The 20,891-nt window shown below is 53.8% G+C and overlaps 2 protein-coding genes across 2 annotated transcripts; both read left to right on the top strand.

Moving 5' to 3' along the window:
- The first annotated feature begins 323 nt into the window (after positions 1–323).
- On the top strand, positions 324–8,093 carry LOC137846802 (olfactory receptor 14C36-like). The gene is made up of 3 exons (XM_068664912.1): positions 324–345; positions 878–1,044; positions 7,110–8,093. Exons 1-3 carry the CDS (start codon positions 324–326, stop codon positions 8,091–8,093), a joined length of 1,173 nt encoding a protein of 390 aa, XP_068521013.1.
- Positions 8,094–14,980: 6,887 nt separating this feature from the next.
- Positions 14,981–15,940, top strand: LOC137846803 (olfactory receptor 14A16-like). The gene has a single exon (XM_068664914.1). The coding sequence runs from the start codon at positions 14,981–14,983 to the stop codon at positions 15,938–15,940; it is 960 nt and encodes a 319-aa protein (XP_068521015.1).
- The last annotated feature ends 4,951 nt before the right edge of the window (positions 15,941–20,891 follow it).

The following is a 20,891-nucleotide window of genomic DNA, read 5'->3' on the forward strand; positions in this document are numbered from 1 at the left end:
TCCTGGTCGGGGTCTGCTATAGACCGCCGAACCAGGATGAGGAGACGGATCAGAAGTTCTACAGGCAGCTGACAGAAGTTGCAAAATCTTCAGTGCTTGTACTCGTGGGGGACTTCAACTTCCCTGACATATCCTGGAAGCACAACACAGCCCAAAGAAAGCAGTCTAGAAGGTTTCTGGAGAGAGTGGAAGATAGCTTCCTGACACAGCTGATTAGTGAACCTACCAGGGGTGGTGCCCCACTAGACCTTCTCTTCACAAACAGAGAAGGACTGGTGGAAGATGTGACTGTCGGGAGCTGTCTTGGGCAGAGTGACCACGAAATGGTGGAGTTCACTATTCTTGGTGAGGCCAGGAAGGGGACCAGTAAAACCACTGTATTGGACTTTCGGAGGGCTGACTTTGGGCTGCTCAGGACACTAGTTGGTGGAATCCCTTGGGAGGCGGTTCTGAAGGGCAGAGGGGTTCAGGAAGGCTGGGCGCTCTTCAAGAGGCAAATTCTAATGGCGCAGAAGCGGTCTGTTCCCATGTGCCCTAAGATGAGCCAGTGGGGAAGAAGACCAGCCTTTCTCAACAGAGAACTGTGGCTTGAGCTTAGGAGAATAAAGAGGGTTTATAATCTTTGGAAAAGCGGGCAGGCCACTAGGGAGGACTATAAGGATGTTGCGAGGCTGTGCAGGGACAAAATTAGGCCAAAGCTCATCTGGAGCTCAATCTGGCTACTGCCGTTAAAGATAACAAAAAAAACATTTTTATAAATACATCAACACAAAAAGGAGGACTAAGGAGAATCTCCATCCTTTCCTGGATGCAGGGGGAAACTTAGTTACAAGAGATGAGGAAAAGGTGGAGGTGCTAAACGCCTTCTTTGCCTCAGTCTTTAGCGGCAATACCGGTTATTCTCTGGATATCCAGTACCCTGAGCTGGTGGAAGGGGGTGGGGAGCAGGATGTGGCCCTCACCATCCACAAAGAACTGGTTGGTGACCTGCTACGGCACTTGGACGTGCACAAATCAATGGGGCCAGATGGGATCCACCCAAGGGTACTGAGAGAACTGGCAGAGGAGCTGGCCAAGCCCCTATCCATCATTTATCAGCAGTCCTGGCTATCGGGGGAGGTCCCAGCTGACTGGCGGCTAGCAAATGTGACGCCCATCTACAAGAAGGGCCGGAGGGCAGACCCGGGGAACTACAGGCCTGTCAGTTTGACTTCAGTACCAGGGAAGCTCATGGAGCAGATCCTCTTGAGAGTCATCATGCAGCACTTGCAGGGCAAGCAGGCGATCAGGCCCAGACAGCATGGGTTTATGGAAGGCAGATCTTGCTTGACGAACCTGATCTCCTTCTATGACAAAGTGACACGTTGGGTGGATCCCCAGACTTCGTCCGCAGCCCTTGTCCCCAGCCCTGGTCCACAGCCATGGTATGGTTCCCAGCCCTGGTACCCAGCCATGGTATGGTCCCCAGCCTTGGTGCCCAGCTCTGGTCCGATCAACAGCCCTGGTCCCTAGCCTTGGTCCCCAGCCCTGGTCCCCAGCCCTGGTTCGGTTCAAGCCCAGGTCCCCAGCCCTGCTCTGGTCCCTATACCTGGTCCCCATCACTGGTCTGGTCCCCAGCCGTGGTCCCCAGCCCTGGTCCGATCCCCAGCCGTGATCCCCAGCCCTGGTCCCAAACCACAGTCCCCAGCCCTGGTCCTGTTCCTAGCCCTTGTCCCGGGTTTAAGACTTGATTTCCAACTCAAGTACTTCTGGAACATTCATGAAAGGCCTGTGGGAGCTGCAGGCCACACCAGCATGTGGAACATAGGATGACTTCCTCCCAGAGCCAGATCCCAAAGAGGCACCAGCTCCCAGGGAAACCTGGCCCTGGATTGTCCCCATCACAAGGAGGCTGAGCCATGCCCAGAGGAGCCCTAGGGCTGAGGACAGCCCTAGCATCAGGACCCAGGAGTTCTGGCTGCCACATTGTCCCCTGAGCCCAGCGGAACCCTAAGGCAGGGCTCTTGCAGCCACCAGCTCTGTCCAGCACCACCACCACCCCCCAGCCCAGGACCTGCAGCTTTGGACAGCTGACAGCCCCTGGGCCACCCTGTGGGAAGGGACTCCTGACACCCTTACCTTTGGGAGAGAGGTGTAGGAGCACTAGGAACAGGGAAACCGTATCAGAGGCGATGGTCACCCTCCAGCAGCCCTCCATCTCGTTTGCTGCTGGCCATCAGCTCAGGACAAGGGATGCCCGCCCTGGCTCCTCAACCACAGCTCCTCTGCAAGGTGCCTCTGCTCCTCCGCCCGTCAGCGAGGGTCGCCCAGTGCAAGCTTGGTGCCTGCTGACCCCACTCCTGGCCACAGAAGGACAGCGCTGGGGAGCACCCAAGCAGTGCCCAGCAGGGACCAGGCCTTGCAGGGAAGTGCCGGCACTGCTGCTGCTCCAGTGATGATATCCTGCTGATGCAGTGCACCCCCTGTGACATCAGGACATGTCATAAGAAGGCTTATGACGTCAACAGCATGGAGACAGCACTGCTCAGGAGAGGCTGGGGACCAGGGCTGTGGACCAGGGCTGGTGACCCAACCCGGGCTGGTGTCTAGGGCTGGAGACCAGGGCTAGGGACCAAGGCTCGAGACCAGTCCTGGGGTGGGGACCAGGGCTGGGGATGATGGCTGAGGACAAGCACTGGGGACCGGACCAGTGATGGGGTCCAGGAATGGGGACCAGAGCAGGGCTGGGGACATGAGGTGGGGACTGGACCAGGGCTGGGGACCAGGGCTGGGGACTAGGGCTGGGGACCAGGACTGGGGACTAGGGCTGGGGATCAGGGCTGGGGACCAAGGATGGGAACCAGGGCTGGGATCCAGGGCTGAGGACCAGTCTAGTGCTAGGGACCAGGGCTGGGGACAATTGCTGGGGTCCGGAACAGGGCTGGAGACCAGGGCTTGGGACCAGACCCGGGCTGGGGACCAGGGCCAGGGACCAGGGCTGGAGGCTGGACCAGGGCTGGGTACTGGAGCAGGGCTGCGGACCAGGGCTGGGGACTAGGGCTGGGGACCAGACCAGGACTGGGGACCAGGGCAGGAGCAATGTGCACCTGCTCCTCCGCCTGTCAGCGAGGGTCGCCCAGTGCAAGCTTGCTGCCTGCTGACCCCACTCCTGGCCACAGAAGGACAGCGCTGGGGAGCACCCAAGCAGTGCCCAGCAGGGACCAGGCCTTGCAGGGAAGTGCCGGCACTGCTGCTGCTCCAGTGCTTACATCCTGGTGACGCAGGGCACCCCCTGTGACATCAGCCTGTGTCATTAGAAAGTTTATGATTACGGCAGCATGGAGACAACACGGCTCAGGAGAGGCTGGGGACCAGGGCTGGGGACCAGAGCTATGGACTGGACCAGTGCTGTGGACCCGGTCTTGGAACCAGGGCTGGGGACCAGTCCGTGGCTGGGGACCAGGGCTGGGGACCAGTTCTGGAGACCAGGGCTGGGGATCAGACAAGGGCTGGGGACCAGGGCTAGGGACCGGACCAGAGTTGGGGACCAAAGCTGGGTACCAGAACAGCGCTGGGACCAGGCCTGGGGAACAGAGCTAGGGCCTAGGGCTGGGGAGTGGACCAGGGCTGTCTACCAGGAATAGGAATCAGGGCTGGGGACCAGGGCTGGGGACCGAACCAGAGCTGTTTACCAGGGCTGGGGACCAGGGCTGGGGACTAGGGTTTTGGACTGGACCAGGGCTGGGGACCAGGGTTGGGGACCGGACCCAGGCTGAGGACCAGGTTTGGGGACCGGACCTGGGCTGGGATCCAGGACTGGGTACCATGGCTGAGGACCAGAGCTATGGACTGGACCAGGGCTGGGGAACAGGGTTGGGAACTGGACCAGCACTGTGGACCAGGGCTCGGGAGTAGGGCTGGGGACTGGACCAGGACTGTGGACCTGTGTTCGGGACCAGGGCTGGGGACCAGGGATTGGGATTGGACCCGAGCTGGGGTCCAGGGCTGGGGACCGGACTAGGGCTGGGGAACAGGACTGGCGACCAAGGCTGGGGACCAGGGCTGTTGACCAGACCCGGGCTGGGGACCATGGGTGGGGACCGTACCAGGGCTGGGGACCAGTGCTGAGGACAGGATGAGGGCTGGGGACCAGAGATGGGAACCATAGCTGGGGACCGGAGCAGGGCATGGGGACCAGGGCTTGGGACTAGGGCTGGGGACCGGACCAGGACTGGGGTCCAGGGTAGGAGCAATGTGCACCTGCTCCTCCGCCCGTCAGCGAGGGTCGCCCAGTGCAAGCTTGCTGCCTGCTGACCCCACTCCTGGCCACAGAAGGACAGCGGTGGGGAGCACCCAAGCAGTGCCCAGCAGGGACCAGGCCTTGCAGAGAAGTGCTGGCACTGCCGCTGCTCCAGTGCTTACATCCTGGTGACGCAGGGCACCCCCTGTGACATCAGCCCGTGTCATTAGAAGGCAGTTGAAGTCAGCAGCATGGAGACAGCACAGATCGGGAGAGAGACGAGAGATTTCCCTTCTTGTCCTGAGAAACAGTCACCTCCCTTCTGCCCAGTTCATTCCTAGCGGTTCCTGGCCCATCCACCAGGAACATCTCCAAATTCTGACCAAGGCCACGGAATAAAGGAAGTGAAGCGCTGGAGAAGTCACTGCTGTGTTCCTGCCCCAACACGCCTCTGCTCTTGGGAGCCCTTCCAGGAAGGTGGGGTTTGAGACTTGTCCTAGGGCTGGGCCTTTTGCAAAAGACAGGGTAAAAGCTGTCTTCAGATCACTTCAGTTTCTTGACACGCTTTGCCTGAGTCTTGAGAGTATGATTCATTCTGTCCACTCTGCCACTAGACTGGGGTCTGTCTGTAAGGGCTATGCGGATCCCGACCAACTGACTATGCTGAATCCCTTCCTTAAGCAGGGAGTTAAAGGAGTTACTTCCACGACCACTTCTTGGTGTCCCACCACCAACTGGGATAAGAAGAGGTGATTGTTACAGATAATTGCTCTTTGTGCTAGGAGAAATGATCCTGCTGTCAAGAAGTGTGTGTGCCCAGGGGAGGGAGGGAAGCCCAGGGATCCCTTCAGGCTGTTTGCCAGCAGGTTCCCCTGCAGCCCCAGGGCCATGTGCAGGGAGCCTGGTGGGGGGCAGAGCAAGGGAGGCCTTGGGCTGGGCCTCTGCTGCTGAGCTGGGCCGGGCTCCTGGGCCCAAGGGGAGCTCCTGGCAAGCGGGCAGCGCTGCAGAGAGACAGCTCTGCCCAGGAGCAGCTCCTCTGCACAGCGCAGCAGGGCTGGGGGCACTGCCTGCAGAGACACAGTGCTTAAAGGCAGGCAGAAGTGGCAGCATGCCCAGAGCTCCCTGCGGGAGAAGACTTCCCAGCCCTGCAGCCGGTAAGTCTCTGGCTGGAGGGCAATGCAGCCGCAGTTCCTGGAGGCAGGAGAAGCCAGGGGTGCAGGCAGGGGTGTCCAGGGCTGTGGTGCAGAGCAGGGTCCCTGCTGTGGCCCAGGGGCTGTGTGGCGGGGCAGGGCCTCTGCCGCCTGCCAGGCTCAGCACTCAGCCTGCCCGGGGAGCTGCCCAGGGCGCTGCGGGGAGAAGCTGCGGGTGGAAGGAGCCCCCCTGGCAGGGCAGGGTCCTGCTGCTGGCGGGAGTCTGCTGCCTGGGGCAGCCTGCTCACAGCTCCGCAGCACCCAGTGGCATTTCGCAGGCAAGTTTTTCATGTTTAAAGTCCAATTAGGAATATTATGTCCTCTTACCAGTGTCCTACTCTTCTGGATGGGGACGGATAGCAGGGAGAAATGGAAAAGGAGCTGCCAAGTATATGCTCATGGCTGAGACTCCTGAACTGTGGTACTGATGATCAGTAGGTTTGTGAGCTGCCCCGAAGCTGCCTTCAGACTCTCCTCTTCCTATCAAAAGCAACAGCATCATCTTTGCTGCACCCATCCGGGCATTTTTACAGGTTCTTTTCCACCTGTAAACATGCACAGGCCACTAGCCAGTCCCCTGCGTAGAGGGGGTTGCTGAAGGGCAAAATTACTGTACAGAGATTGGGTTGAGGCTGTGAGCTTAAACAGGAATAAGAATTGAGACAAGGAAATAGCTCCCGGAAATAAAATCTTCAGTCATTAGGGATATGATCGAGGCATGAGAGGAAGGGAAATCAGAGGGCTAATTCATCAGAAAAAGTCCATGTTCTTCCATTCAGTGAAGACCCCTTCCTCTGAACCTACCCCTAGCTTCCTCTCTCACCTAAACAGAAAAGTCGCTGCCCTCTTGGTCTTTTGAGCTGTGAGCTGCCCTCATAGAAATCTTTCCCATAGTATGTTTGCAATATCTGGAAGGCATACGTAGTAGAGGAGATGCTAAATGTAAGGACATGCTATTGGGCTGTAGAAATGAATGTTAGGTGTCCTTGGCAAGAGGTGTGGTGCTGAGACCTTGTTCAGGTACCTTGAGAAGGGCTGGGCGTTGAGGGATTGGCAGTGAGAGAGCATTCCTCCTCTCTTAGCAGTGTCTGGCTTCTTTTCAGGGTAAGAGAAATGTGATTATCCTCCATCTGCAAAAGTTGCAAGATCATGGCCGTTGGGAACAAGCCCAGCCAACCCACCTCAGCCTGCTCTGAGCTAAAGGGAATCCCTTTGCCTCTCAGGTCTCACAACCATTCACTGTGAGTGCAGCAGAAATCCTCAGAATTTCTGACTGTAGAGAACACTGCTTGGGCACAAAGAGGGGGAAGAGGATATGTAGAAAAAATTGCCCCTAAAACTCCTTTCTGTCAACTACATTCTGTAGCACAGGAATGCAGATGCTGACATGCCCTTCTGTGTGAGAAAGGATTTCATCTGACAAAATCTGAATATAAAACTTTGCCCAGCTGCCATGCTCCTGTGTACTCACTGCACTGAGTCAGGACTGATTCCCTCAAGAGCCCAGGAGCAGAGTTCCCTACTTCTCATGGTGCAGTAAACTTTAAAACTGAAGATCATGTCATGGAGCTAACTGAAAGATTCCAGGAGAGAGAGGAAAAGCCTGTAAGTATGGCAGGGGGAGGGTCTACAAGGAACAGTATAGGTTTCACTCAGAGAAGACTGTTCTAACTTTTCATCATCTTTTACTACCTGTACAGATCCCTATACCCAACAGGCAGCAAACGTCCAACAGCAGCTTCATCACAGAGTTCCTCCTCCTGCCATTCGGAGACACACGGGAGCTGCAGCTCCTGCACTTCGCACTCTTCCTGGGCATCTACCTGGCTGCCCTCCTGGGCAACGGCCTCATCCTCAGCGCCGTAGCCTGCCACCACCGCCTCCACACCCCCATGTACTTCTTCCTCCTCAACCTCGCCCTCCTCGACCTGGGCTGCATCTCCACCACTGTCCCCAAAGCCATGGCCAATTCCCTCTGGGACACCAGGGCCATTTCCTATGCAGGATGTGTTGCACAGGTCTTTCTGTTTGTTTTCTTCATATCAGCAGAGTTTTATGTTCTCACCATCATGGCCTATGATCGCTACGTTGCCATCTGCAAGCCCCTGCACTATGGGACCCTCCTGGGCAGCAGAGCTTGTGCCCAGATGGCAGCAGCTGCCTGGGGCAGTGGGGTTCTCTATGCTCTGCTGCACACTGCCAATACATTTTCCCTGCCCCTCTGCCAAAGCAATGCCTTGGACCAATTCTTCTGTGAAATCCCCCAGATCCTCAAGCTTTCCTGTACAGACTCCTATCTCAGGGAAGTTTGGGTGCTTCTGTTCAGTGCTTGTTTGACATCTGGATGTTTTGCTTTCATTGTCTTTTCCTATGTACAGATCTTCAGAGCTGTGCTGAGAGTGCCTCCCGAGGAGGGACGGCACAAAGCCTTTTCCACATGCCTCCCTCACCTGGCTGTGGTCTCTCTTTTTCTCAGCACAGCCATTTTTGCCTACCTGAAGCCCCTGAGCATTTCCTCCCCATCCTCTGACCTACTGGTGGCAGTTCTGTACTCGGTGATGCCTCCAGCACTGAACCCCCTCATCTACAGCATGAGGAACCAGGAGCTCAAGGGTGCCATTAGACAAATGATTTCATGGATGTTTCTGTGTAGTGATAAATTCCCCTTCTTTCCACACAAGTGACTTTCCTATCCCCATGAAGGCCTCATCCTTGTTTCATGTGTATATTTTCATTGTTATCTTTAATGTCATTACCATTTATGTTCTTAGAGAAACATTTGCAGATGTCTGTAATGAGTAATGATACCGCTCTGTTTACTCTGGAGGCTCTTTAAACATGTCTCACAGTAGGACAGCACTGACGGTTTTAGTATCTGCTTAATAAAACAGCATCTTCGTAGTGCAGTCTGAATGCTTCACTCTTCTTTCAGAGCTTGTGCCAAAATCAGGGCTGTGCAGTTGCTCCCCATGTTGCTGCATGGATTTGGGAGAGACCAAGCATAGGATTTAGGAGCAACCTGTTGGTGTCTAATGGCAGCAGAGATGGTCACTGAGGTACATAGGCATGACTGTCCCACATGGGACACAGCAGAGGACATCCTCCAGGACATAAATGTGAAGCTGCCAGGAGAGTCCATTAGCTATATGCAGATTTTCATTGCTGTGCTGAAGATACCCTCTGAGCAGGGATGGCACAAAGCCTTCTCCACGTGCCTCCCTCACCTGGCCGTGGTCTTCCTGTTTCTCAGGAGTGCCTTTTTTGCCTACCTGAAGTGCCCTCCCATCTCATCCCCATCCTTGGACCTGGTGATGGCTGTCCTGTACTCAGTGATGCTCCCAGCAGTGAACCCCCTCATCTACCGCACAAGGAAGCAGGAGCACAAGGGGAGACCATTTCTGCCATTAGGAAAGTGATGTCGTGGATGTCAAGTGCTGTCAGGGATGGCACTGAGGGGCTGCAGGCTTCAAGGGGATCTGCTGCAGAAGAGAGAAGGGGACACAGCAGGGGACACTGACCTCTGTATGCTTGTGCCATGGAAGTCCCCATCTGTGGGGCTGAGCCTTCTGTACCCCAGGAGCTGCTGTGCCCTTCAGAGGGGCTGGGGCTGTGGTGGCAGTGCCCAGAGTCCTGCAGCAGCCTGCGGTGGGCACTACCCTGAGGACCACTGGCACTGGGCTGGGATGAGGGCAGGGAGGTGGGCAGAGATCAGGGAGATGGAAGAGCCGTGCTCGAGGTCTGTGTTGGGTGAACAGCCACCTCTGTCGGCCTCTGTCCTGGCCCAGAGCCCTGCCGACCTGGAGCAGGGCTGTCTGCAGAGGCCCCCATGGGACGTGGCTGGGTCAGGGCAGGGGCCATGGGCTGGAGAAGGCTGCAAAGGAAGGAGGGCCATGGCAGGAAGGGACCCTGAGGGTACCTTTGGGATTATAATGAGGGGAGTTCCTCCCAGCCCTGAATGTGCACTGCCATGTGTGGTGCCTTGGCAGCACGGCTGTGGGACCATGTGTGGGGCAGTGGGGCTGGGACGATGCAGGGACAGGGCTCTGAGAGGGGCCATGAAGGATCTGCCAGGGGGTGACAGCAAGGACAGGCTCCAAAAACAGAAATTTATGGTGGAGATGGAGATATGGTTTTAGCAAGGGCAGAGCTCACCTGGAAGTGGTGTTATTGAGAAAAGTCAAGAGCAAAGAGAAGAGCTTCTGCTGGAGCTAAGGCTCAGATTTCTCACCCAGCTCACCCAGGGCTCATCCTGAGCAAGGCGGCCACGAGCCCTGCCTGCCCTCCAGCCTGCCCCACGCCACCAGGTGGCTGTAGCAGAGGGGACCCCCAGCCAGCCCCTCGATGGGGCTCTGCCAGCCCCTCGCCCTCCCCTCTGCAGTGATGTCATTGCTGCCCAGGGGGCTCTCTGATGTGTGGGACAATTTCAGGGAGGACATCTGCCCATGTGCCAAAAGGACCTCCTACCACCAAGATGCATTTGGTGCTTTGAGCTGTCACTGGCAGAGGTCTTGCAAAGTCTTTCTGCAGTTGTGCCCAGGGACCTTCACTCCATTGGTCCTGGGCTGGGGCTTTCACTTCAGCTGAACCTGTGTTGGCTGTGGCACAAGCAAGACGCCTCTTACAGCTGCACTCTGCATCCTCCTTCATGGGAGGGCACCACTCCATGTCCTTTACTCTGCTCACGGTGTTTGTCTTAGCTCACGGATGAACTGGATTACATCTGTTTGAGTCTCCTGATGCCCGAATGCACCACACAATAACTATTACTTTCCCTTACTGTGCGGATTGACCTGATGGGTCTGTTTACACTAATCCTTTTTAATTTCCCTAGTTGGAATGTAACATTCCCAGACTGGGACAAGCTGCTGGGCTCTGCCACAGCCACTTAAAGTCACCAATTCTTGAGGTCTTTCAGCCTGAGTTTATCACACATGGACAAACTTCGGGTTTCAGTGGCAATTTCAAGTGTAGTGAACTCCAGGAATCCACTGGAAAGTCTTCCAGGATGCGTGGTGCCAGCCCACAGGAATCCCTTGCAGAAACAACGGTCTTGTCCAGGCCATAGTCTTGAGTTCCCAGACTGCAGTGGCTGCCTTCCAATGATTGTGACTTATGTTAGACTCATAGAACCATAGAGACATAGAATAATGTAGATTGGAAAAGATCTCTCAAATCATCAAGTTCAACCATTTACCTAACAGTGCCACATCTACCACTAAACCATGTCCCTAAGCACCACATCTACACGTCTTGTGAACACCTCCAGGGATGACCACTCCACCACATCCCTGGACAGCCTGTTCCAGTGCATCACAACCCTTTCAGGGAAAACATTTTTCCCAATATCCAACCTAAATCTGCCCTGGTGCAACTTGAGGCCATTTCCTCTTGTCCTGTTGCTGGCCCCGGTACTGAGTCCTGGGGGACTCCACTTGTGACCTGCTGCCAATTGGATTTAACTCTGGGAAACAGAGTCAAAACCTTTACTAAACCTTAGGTAGAAAACATCCACGGCCTCTCCCTCATCCACTAAGTGCATCACCTTTCCATAGAACAGGTTTGTTAAGCAAGACCTGCCTTTCATGCCATGCTGACTGGGCCTGATCACCTGGTTATCCTGTATGTGTCGTAAGATGGCACTCAAGATAATCTGCACCATAACCTTCCCTGGCACCAATATAAGACTGACAGGCCTGTAGTTCCCTGGGTCTTCCTTCTGGCCTTTCCTGTAGATGGGCATCACATTTGCTAGCTGACAGTTGACTGGGACCTCCCCTGACAGCCAGGCCTGCTGATAAATTACAGAAAATGTCTTGGTAAGTACTTCTGCTAGCTCCTTCGATATCCTTGCATTGATTATGCCTCACTGACCAGCTGTGTCAGGAAGTTATCTTCCACCCACTCCAAAGACCTCCTAGACTGTTTCCTCTCTGCTGCGTTGTATTTCAAGCAGACATCTGGGAAGTTGAAGTCCCCTGCCAGACTGTATTTTCAGTAACCAAGTCATTACCAGCCAGTGTGTGAGTGGCTGTAGGACAAGGATGCACCCCAGATATTCCAGGCTTTCATTCAATAACCTCTAGGACAGAAGTCACTGAGCGCAAGCTAATAGATCAAAGCTCTTTTGTGTTTGTATAGAGCATTCCCGTACTCCAAATTCACCTGTAGAAGAGTCCAAAACACTCCAGGCACTCACAATTGACATAAGCTATAGCAGAATTAATGCAACCTGTTGCAAGGAGTCCAGAAAGTGCCTTCCCCGGTGACCATCTCTGGTGAAGGCCTTGGGTTGCTCAGCTTAGAATGAATGCCAGTGGAACCGGGGCTTTGCGTATCTCTGTCCCCAAGGGCGGATGCCAATCACAGAGGTTGCCCAGGTGACATGTGGCAGTGATAGCTTCTGCCAAGAGGCAAAACCCCCTCTCTTGGCACAAAGGATGAGGAACAAAGCCTTCATCCTGTTGGACTGATCTCACAGTCATACCCAGGTACAAGGCTGCCAGGCTGTCACCATGACTGTCGCAGTGTGCCGCTCTGTCAAGCAACAAGCAGCATTTTAGGAGAACTCAGCCCTATTACTTATTCTGCAACTAAATGGCCACTTTTCTGACCCTGTCAGGTATCTCATGCATTTGATACCACAAAGAAAAGGTGGTGTCTCCTTCCTAGAGAGGAATAACGCCAAGTACCAGTACAGGCTGAGTAGAGGGGGAGGACCACCTCCATTGACCTGCTGGCAACACTCTTCCAAATGCACCCCAGAATCCCGTTGGCCTTCTTGGCCACAAGACACACTGCTGACTCGTGCTCAGCCTGCTGTCCTCCCAGACTTAAAGGTTCTTCTTTGCAGAGCTGATCTCCAGCAGGTCATTCCCAGCCTGTATTGGTGCTGGGGGTTTTCCTCCCTAGGAAGGAGATAGGACCCTGCACTTGCCCTTGTTGAACTTCATGGGGTTCCTCTCAGCCTGTCTCTCCAGCCTGTCAAGATCCCTCTGAATGACAGCACAGCCCTCTGGGGTATCAGCCACTCCTCCCAGCTTTGTGTCATCAGCAAAGCTGCTGAAGGTGCACTCTGTTACATCATGCACTTCACTGATGAATAAGTTGAACAACAGAGAGGAACTTTGGCACATCCCTTAGCCCTGCACGCAGGTAGGGCAATTCCTGCTGCAGGAATCAATCAGCACAGTGTTTAGAAAGGGCCAGTCAGTGTTTGCTTTGTCTGCTTCCAAGTGTGTTTCCCCAGGAGAGACCCTGCTGCCTTCCAGGAGCCGTGAGCCCTGGAGCCCAGGGACATGTGCAGGGAGCCTGGTGGGGGGCAGAGCAAGGGAGGCCTTGGGCTGGGCCTCTGCTGCTGAGCTGGGCAAGGCTTCTGGGCCCAAGGGGAGCTCCTGGCAAGCGGGCAGCGCTGCAGAGAGACAGCTCTGCCCAGGAGCAGCTCCTCTGCACAGCGCAGCAGGCCTGGGGGCACTGCATGTAGCTGGCACAGGGAGGGAAGAGAAGGGAGAGAGAGGTTACAAACTGAGAGGAATATGTGTATGCTGAGAGCTCAGTGGAGGAGAAATCTTCCTAGCATATAACACAGTAAGTCTCTTTCTGCAGTGCATTGCACAGGAATATCAGGGAAGATTTCCAGACTGAGAACTTCCCATAGAAGATCAGGACATATGCACTTGGTATTTCTTTAGTGGGGAAATGCACAAGCTCCAGTGCAGAGGTTTCCTGCTGCACGGTCAGTGTCTGGGCCCCAAGGGTTCCCTTGTCTCAGGCCAGCTGCAGGCTGTGAAGCCAGGGGTGCAGGCAGGGGTGTCCAGGGCTGTGGTGCAGAGCAGGGTCCCTGCTGTGCCCCAGGGGCTGTTTGCTGGGGCAGGGCCTCTGCCGCCTGCCAGGCTCAGCACTCAGCCTGCCCGGGGAGCTGCCCAAGGCGCTGTGGGGAGAAGCTGAGGGCAGGATCCTGTTGCTGGCGGGAGACTGCTGCCTGGGACAGCCTGCTCACAGATCCAGATCATAACATGGATGTGTCCAAGGGTCTTTGCAAGAGCTGGTCATGGCAAGGGATTTCAGCTTTAGTCTCAGCTTTTCTTATTTTCCTGAGCTTTCAGTTTTGTCTTCTTTGGTGGCTCCTCCACCACCCCTTGTACAGTGTCAGTAGGGTCGGAGTGCCCTGGGCTCTAGGACATGCCTCCAGCGAGCTGCCCCTAGGAAGAGCCCTGCTGCCAGGAGGTGTCTGCAGGGCAGAGCTGAGCACCCAACGGGTGGGATGGGGGCTGTGAGCTGCAGGCAGGAGGCGTGGGGACAGAGACCCAGCTGCAGGCAGGGACAGTTGCAGGCAGCAGAGCCATGGGCAGGGAGTGAGAGGGAGCGGCTCCCAGAATCTCATTGGCAGGGGGAATCTGAGCACTTTTCTGCCATCCCTGTACTGCAGATGCCTTCCCCTGACCAACCACATGGTGTCTGGTCCCATTCAGCAGAACCTCTGTCCCCACATCCATGGGATCTCAGGCTGCATTTTCCCTTTGGCAGGAGGACCCTCAGAAGAGAACCCCCACAGCTGCCCATCTCTCACTCCATTTCCTTCCTCCCTCAGGTGGAACACTGGGGCATTTCTCTGTGTTTCTTCCCCCATCCATCCCGCCCTGACTATTCCCCTCAGCCTCTCTCAGCAATGGAGTTTATGCAAGAGTTCTAATTCCAGAATTGTGAGTCCTGCTCTTGAATCGTGTTACTGGGAGTAAAGTGCCCAAGCTGTTATAGCCTATGTGGCTCTGGGCACTGCAGTGCACAGGGCAGGGAAATGAGCTGGCTCTGTTCAGGTCACTTTGATTTAAGGACATCCAGTTTTGTCCCTGTACCACCCCTCTGTATTAGAGGTGCACTGCATCTGAACAAAACTAAAGGTTTCAGAATGTGTAACCAGCTTTCCCAGGTACCCACTGCTGCATAGCTGGGCTGAGTCTTAAGGAGCTCATGGGCAGAGGCTGCTAATCCAAACAGCACTCAGCCAGACAGAAAGCAGAGCTCTAGCAACAGACGTGAGTGAAGCTGCTGCTGAGAAAGATTTGTGGAGGTGTGGGAGAAAGGAGGGGTGTGCATGAAAGAACAGAGATTTGCTCAGAGAAGTCTGTCCAAAGTTCTCCATGTCCTTTTGTCTTTGGACAGTCCCTGTGACCAAGAGTCAGCACATGTCCAATTGCATTGTGCATCACTTGTTTTGTAAACATTACTAGTAGTGGTACTTTTATCATTATAATTATTATTTTCCTTTCTTTTCTGTCCCGATAAACTTTCTTTATCTCAACCCGCAGACTTTCATTTCTTCCTAATTCTCTCCCCCATCCCAGAGAGGAAGGGGGGAGGGTGAGCAAACGGCTCTGTGGTGCTTAGCTGCCAGCAGTGTTAAACCACAATACCCTCTTTTAATGAACGTGTGTCTGATGTGACAAGGAATGCAGACAGTGTATCACTGTTTCAGAGGTTTCTGCAAGAACCTGAGCAGGTTTCACTAAAAGTCTGCCCTACACTGTCACAGCATTTTTCTTCTTCAACAGGTCCCCATTCACAGGGGCATCAAATGTCCAACAGCAGCTCCATCACCGAATTCCTCCTCCTGCCATTTGCAGACACACGGGAGCTGCAGCTCCTGCACTTTGCACTCTTCCTGGGCATCTACCTGGCTGCCCTCCTGGGCAACGGCCTCATCCTCACCGCCGTAGCCTGCGACCACCACCTCCACACCCCCATGTACTTCTTCCTCCTCAACCTCGCCCTCCTCAACCTGGGCTGCATCTCCACCACTCTCCCCAAAGCCATGGCTAATGCCCTCTGGGACACCAGGGCCATCTCCTACATAGGATGTGCCACACAGGTGTTTTTCTTCCTCTTTTTGTTGTCAGCAGAATATTGTCTTCTCACCATCATGTCCTATGACCGCTATGTTGCCATCTGCAAGCCCCTGCACTACAGGAGCCTCCTGGGCAGCAGAGCTTGTGCCCAGATGGCAGCAGCTGCCTGGGGCAGTGGGGTTCTCTATGCTCTGCTGCACACTGCCAATACTTTTTCCCTGCCCCTCTGCCAAGGCAATGTTGTGGACCAGTTCTTCTGTGAAATCCCCCAGATCCTCAAGCTCTCCTGCACAGACTCCTACCTCAGGGAAGTTTGGATTCTTCTGGCTGGTGTCTGTTTAGCATTTGGCTGTTTTGTTTTTATCATACTGTCATATGTGCAGATCTTCAGGGCTGTGCTGAGGATGCCCTCTGAGCAGGGGCAACACAAAGCCTTCTCCACGTGCCTCCCTCACCTGTTTGTCGTCTCCTTGTTTATCAACACCTGCTTTTTTGCTTATCTGAAGCCCTCCTCTATCTCCTCACCATCCTTGAACCTGGTGGTAGCAGTTCTGTACTCTGTGATGCCTCCAACATTGAACCCCCTCATCTACAGCTTGAGAAACAGAGAGCTCAAGTGTGCTATTTGGAAAGTAAATTCATGGATGTTTCTGAACAGTGACAAATTTCCTCTCTTTTTCCAGAAATGACTTAACTTGGTACCTCCCCTCACGCCTGGTCCTTCTTTCATTCTCATTCTTGTTATTGTTATCTTTGGTTTCATTTGATTTATTATGCTCTTTTTCATCCTACTTCTGCTGAGGATTGACACTGCTCTGTTTTCTCTTGAGGCACTATAAATATGTGTCTAACAGACAGTCAGAGCTGACTCTGACATAGCATCTGCAAAATAAAATGGGATCTCCACAGTGCATTGCCTGAAGACTGGCCTCTTTCTTTCAAGGCTAGTGTCAAGCTTTCCAGAAGCTTGTGCCACTTTTCATCACCTATCAGATGCTTTCCATCATCTGTCAGTGGTCATGGTTTACCGGAGAGGTCCCAGATGACTGGGGACTTACAAATGTGAAGCCCATCTATAAGAAGGGTCATAAGGATGACCTGGGGAACTACAGGTGTGTCAGACTGACCTTGGTGCCAAGAAAGGTAATGGAATAGATCATCTTGAATGCAATCACGCAACATACATGGGACAACCTGGAGATCAGGCCCAGTCAGCATGGGTTTATGAAAGGCAAGACCTGCTTGACCAATCTCATCTCCTTCTATGTCTGGGTGACCTTCCTGATGGATGAGAAAAATCATGTTGACGCAGTCCATCTAGACTCCAGCAAGGTCTTTGACATGGTCTCCCACAGTATTCTCCTGGAGAAGTTGGCAGCCCATGGCTTGAACAGTTACACTCTTTGCTGGGTTAAAAACTGGCTGGGTAGCTGGGCCCAGAGCGGTGGTGAATGGAGCGAAATACAGCTGGTGACCAGTCACCAGTGTTTTTCCCCAGGAATTGGTGTTGGAGCCCAACCTCTTTAATATATTTACTGATGGTTTGGATGAGGGAATTGAGTGCACCCTCAGTAAGTTTGCAGATGACACCAAGTTGGGGGGTAGTGTTGATCTGCTGGAGGGTAGGAAGCCCCAGTAGAGGGACCTGGACAGGTTGGATTGATGGGCAGAGGCCAGTGGGATGAGGTTCACCATGGGTAAGTGCCGAGTCCTGCATTTTGGCCACAAAAACCCCATACGGTGCTACAGGCTTGGGACAGACTAGCTGGAAAGCTGTGCAGAGGAAAAGGTTGGATGTAGTACTTAGGAACATGGATTAGTGGGTGATATTGGTGGTAGGGGGATGGTTGGACCACATGATCTTGGAGGTCTTTCCCAACCTTAATAATTCTAACATTCTATGCTGTCTTGGTTTCAGTTAGAACAGAATTAATTTTCTTCCTAGTAGCTGGTGGAATGCTGTGTTTTGGCTTAGGATGAGAAGAGTGCTGATAACACCCCGATGTTTTAATTGTTGCAGAGCAGTGCTTATACCAAGCCAAGGACATCTCAGCCTTTTGCTCTGTCCTGCCAACGGGCAGGTTGGGGGTGCAGTAAGAGCTGGGAGGGGACAGACCCAGGACAGGTAGAATCATAGAATCATAGAATATCCTGAGTTGGAAGGGACCCTTAAGGATCATCAAGTCCAACTCTTGACACCGCACAGGTCTACCCAAAAGTTCAGACCATGTGACTAAGTGCACAGTCCAATCTCTTCTTAAATTCAGACAGGCTTGGTGCAGTGACCACTTCCCTGGGGAGCCTGTTCCAGTGTGCAACCACCCTCTCTGTGAAGAACCCCTCCTTATGTCAAGCCTAAATTTCCCCTGCCTCAGCTTAACCCCGTTCCCGCGGGTCCTGTCGCTGGTGTTAATGGAGAAAAGGTCTCCTGCCTCTCGACACTCCCTTACGAGGAAGTTGTAGACTGTGATGAGGTCTCCCCTCAGCCTCCTCTTCTCCAGGCTGAACAGGCCCAGTGCCCTCAGCCGTTCCTCGTACGTCTTCCCCTCCAGGCCTTTCACCATCTTCGTAGCCCTCCTCTGGACACTCTCCAACAGTTTCATGTCCTTTTTATACTGTGGTGCCCAGAACTGCACACAGTACTCGAGGTGAGGCCGCACCAGCGCAGAGTAGAACGGGACAATCACCTCCCTTGACCTACTAGCGATGCCGTGCTTGATGCACCCCAGGACACGGTTGGCCCTCCTGGCTGCCAGGGCACACTGCTGGCTCATATTCAACTTGCTGTCTACCACCACCCCCAGATCCCTCTCTTCTAGGCTGCTCTCCAGCGTCTCATCGCCCAGTCTGTACGTGCAGCCAGGGTTTCCCTGTCCCAGGTGCAGGACCCGGCACTTGCTCTTATTGAACTTCATGCGGTTGGCGATTGCCCAGCTCTCCAACCTATCCAGATCCCTCTGCAAGGCCTTTCCACCCTCATTCGAGTCCACAACTCCTCCAAGTTTGGTGTCATCAGCAAACTTGCTCAAAAAACCTTCTATTCCTACATCCAGACCGTTTATAAAAATATTGAAAAGTACCGGCCCTAAAATGGAGCCTTGAGGGACCCCACTGGTGACCGCCCGCCAGCCTGACGCAGCCCCATTTACCATAACCCTTTGGGCCCTGCCTGTTAGCCAATTGCTCACCCATCGTATGATGTTTTTATTTAGCTGTATGCTGGACATTTTGTCCAGTAGGATCCTATGGGAAACCGTGTCAAAAGCCTTGCTGAAGTCCAAAAAAATCACATCAGCTGGTTTCCCTTGGTCCACCATACGGGTGATCTTATCATAAAAGGAAATCAGGTTAGTTAGGCAGGACCTACCCTTCACAAACCCATGCTGGCTGGGACCAATGACTGCTTTGTCCCCCAGGTGCACCTCAATAAATTCGAGAACCATCTTCTCCATGATTTTACCAGGCACTGACGTGAGACTGACAGGCCTGTAATTGCTAGGGTCTTCTTTCTGACCCTTCTTGAAAATCGGCACAACATTTGCCAGCTTCCAGTCTACCGGGACCTCTCCAGATTCCCAGGATCATTAAAAAATAATTGAGAGAGGTTCCGCGATGACGTCCGCCAGCTCTTTCAGCACCCGCGGATGAATCCCATCCAGACCCATGGACTTGTAGGGATCCAGGTGGAGTAGCAAATCCCGCACACGTTCAGGGTCGGTTGGGAGTTTGTCATCCCCACCGTCCCGGTCCTCCAGCTCAGGGCACCATGGGTCCCGAAGCCCATCATCGGCATTGAAGACAGAGGCAAAGAAGGCGTTAAGCGTCTCTGCTTTGCCTATGTCATTGTCTGTGAGGAGACCTTCCCTATTAAGGAGCGGCCCTATGTATTCTTTAGTTCTCCTTTTACCATTCACATATCTAAAAAAACCCTTTTTATTTTCTCTCACAGACACAGCCAGCTTCAAATCTAGGTGTGCTTTAGCCACACGAATTTTCTCCCTACAAACACGAACAGCATCCCTGTATTCTTTCCATGACACCCGGCCCTCCTTCCAGTAGCGAAACACTCTCTGTTTCCGCCTAATCTCCATTAGAATGTTCCTGGTCAGCCACGCCGGCCTCCTGCCGCGCCTGCCTGACTTGCGATATTTAGGAATTGCCTGATCTTGTGCTTCTAGGAGGCATCGCTTAAAGAATGACCAGCACTGGTGGACATCGAGGCCTTCAAGAGCAGCTTCCCAGGGGACCTTGCTGACTAGTTCCCTGAGCAGCCTGAAGTCCGCTTTTCCCATATCTAGGGATGAGGTTTTGGTGGCACTTTTCCTTCTATCACCGTAAATTTTGAACTCAACCACTTCATGGTCGTTATGACCGAGGCGGCCACCAGTCACCACATCTCCCACCAGACCCTCTCTGTTTTCTAGCAACAGGTTTAGGAGGGCACCTTTCCTAGTTGGCTCCGTTAGCACCTGCACCAAGAAGTTATCATCTAGGTGCTTCATGAACCTCCTGGACTTGCTCGTGTCAGCCGTGTGGCACTCCCAGTTAATGTCTGGCAAGTTGAAGTCCCCCATAAGGACAAGGGGAGTTAATCTCGAGGCCTCTCTTAGTTCTGTAAAGAATAATTTATCTGCGCTATTGTCCTGGCCAGGCGGTCTGTAATAGACTCCCACAACGACATTCCCTTTATTTGTTCGTCTCTTGATCCTTACCCAGAGGCTCTCAACTTTGCCATCGCCGACCTGAAGTTCCACACAGTCCAGCCCCTGCTTCACATACATCGCCACCCCACCACCTCGCCTACCCTGCCTGTCCCTCCTGAAGAGCCTGTAACCATCTATCGCAACACCCCAGTCACAGGACTCATCCCACCAGGTTTCACTTATGCCGATGATGTCGTAGTTGTGGGACTGGACCAGTACTTCTAGCTCATCCATTTTATTCCTCATACTGCGTGCGTTCGTGTAGAAGCATTTCAGGTGCGTCTCCTTACACTCATCACCTTGTGGATCTGACCGAAGGACCTCACTGGCACACAGCCCCTCTGATTCTAGTGTACCATCCCTTAGGTCTTCACCGACGTGCCTGGTTTTAGCCCCTTCCCCCTTCGACTCTAGTTTAAAGCCCTATCTATCAGCCCTGCCAACTCCTGACCAAAGATCCTTACCCCTCTCCGAGAGAGGCGCATCCCATCCGGTGCCATCAGGCCCGGTGTAGCAGTTCTTCCCGTGATCAAAGAACCCAAAGTTCTGACGGTCACACCAGTCTCGAAGCCACGAGTTTATGTGAACAGCACACCTTTCAGCTTCGATCCCCCCTATTGGAAGGACAGAGGCAAACACAACCTGCACCCCTGATCCTCTAAGTAGTCGCCCCAAATCCCTAAAGTCTCTTTTGATCGCCTTCGGACTTCTCGTTGCTACTTCATCGCTACCAGCCTGAAAGACCAGTAGCGGGTAGTAGTCAGTGGGCCGTACCAGGTGCTTGACTTTCTTGGCAAAGTCTCTCACCCGAGCCCCAGGGAGGCAGCAGACTTCCCTACGGGTAGGGTCAGGCCAACAAATAGGGCCCTCTGTTCCCCTAAGGATAGAGTCTCCCACAACAATCACCCTCCTGTCTTTCTTGATGGAGGCAGTCCTG

This window comes from Anas acuta, chromosome W (genome assembly GCF_963932015.1).
Source record: "Anas acuta chromosome W, bAnaAcu1.1, whole genome shotgun sequence".
Classification (NCBI taxonomy): domain Eukaryota; kingdom Metazoa; phylum Chordata; class Aves; order Anseriformes; family Anatidae; genus Anas; species Anas acuta.

Bases quoted from the DNA above. Each gene is read 5' to 3' on its own strand.
- LOC137846802 (XM_068664912.1), top strand. From the start codon at position 324: ATGGTGGAGTTCACTATTCTTG. The intron at 346-877 runs GTGAGGCCAGGA...TCTTTGCCTCAG, and splicing joins GGTGGAGTTCACTATTCTTG to TCTTTAGCGGCAATACCGGT. The intron at 1,045-7,109 runs GTACTGAGAGAA...CTACCTGTACAG, and splicing joins CAGATGGGATCCACCCAAGG to ATCCCTATACCCAACAGGCA.
- LOC137846803 (XM_068664914.1), top strand. From the start codon at position 14,981: ATGTCCAACAGCAGCTCCATCACCGAATTCCTCCTCCTGCCATTTGCA.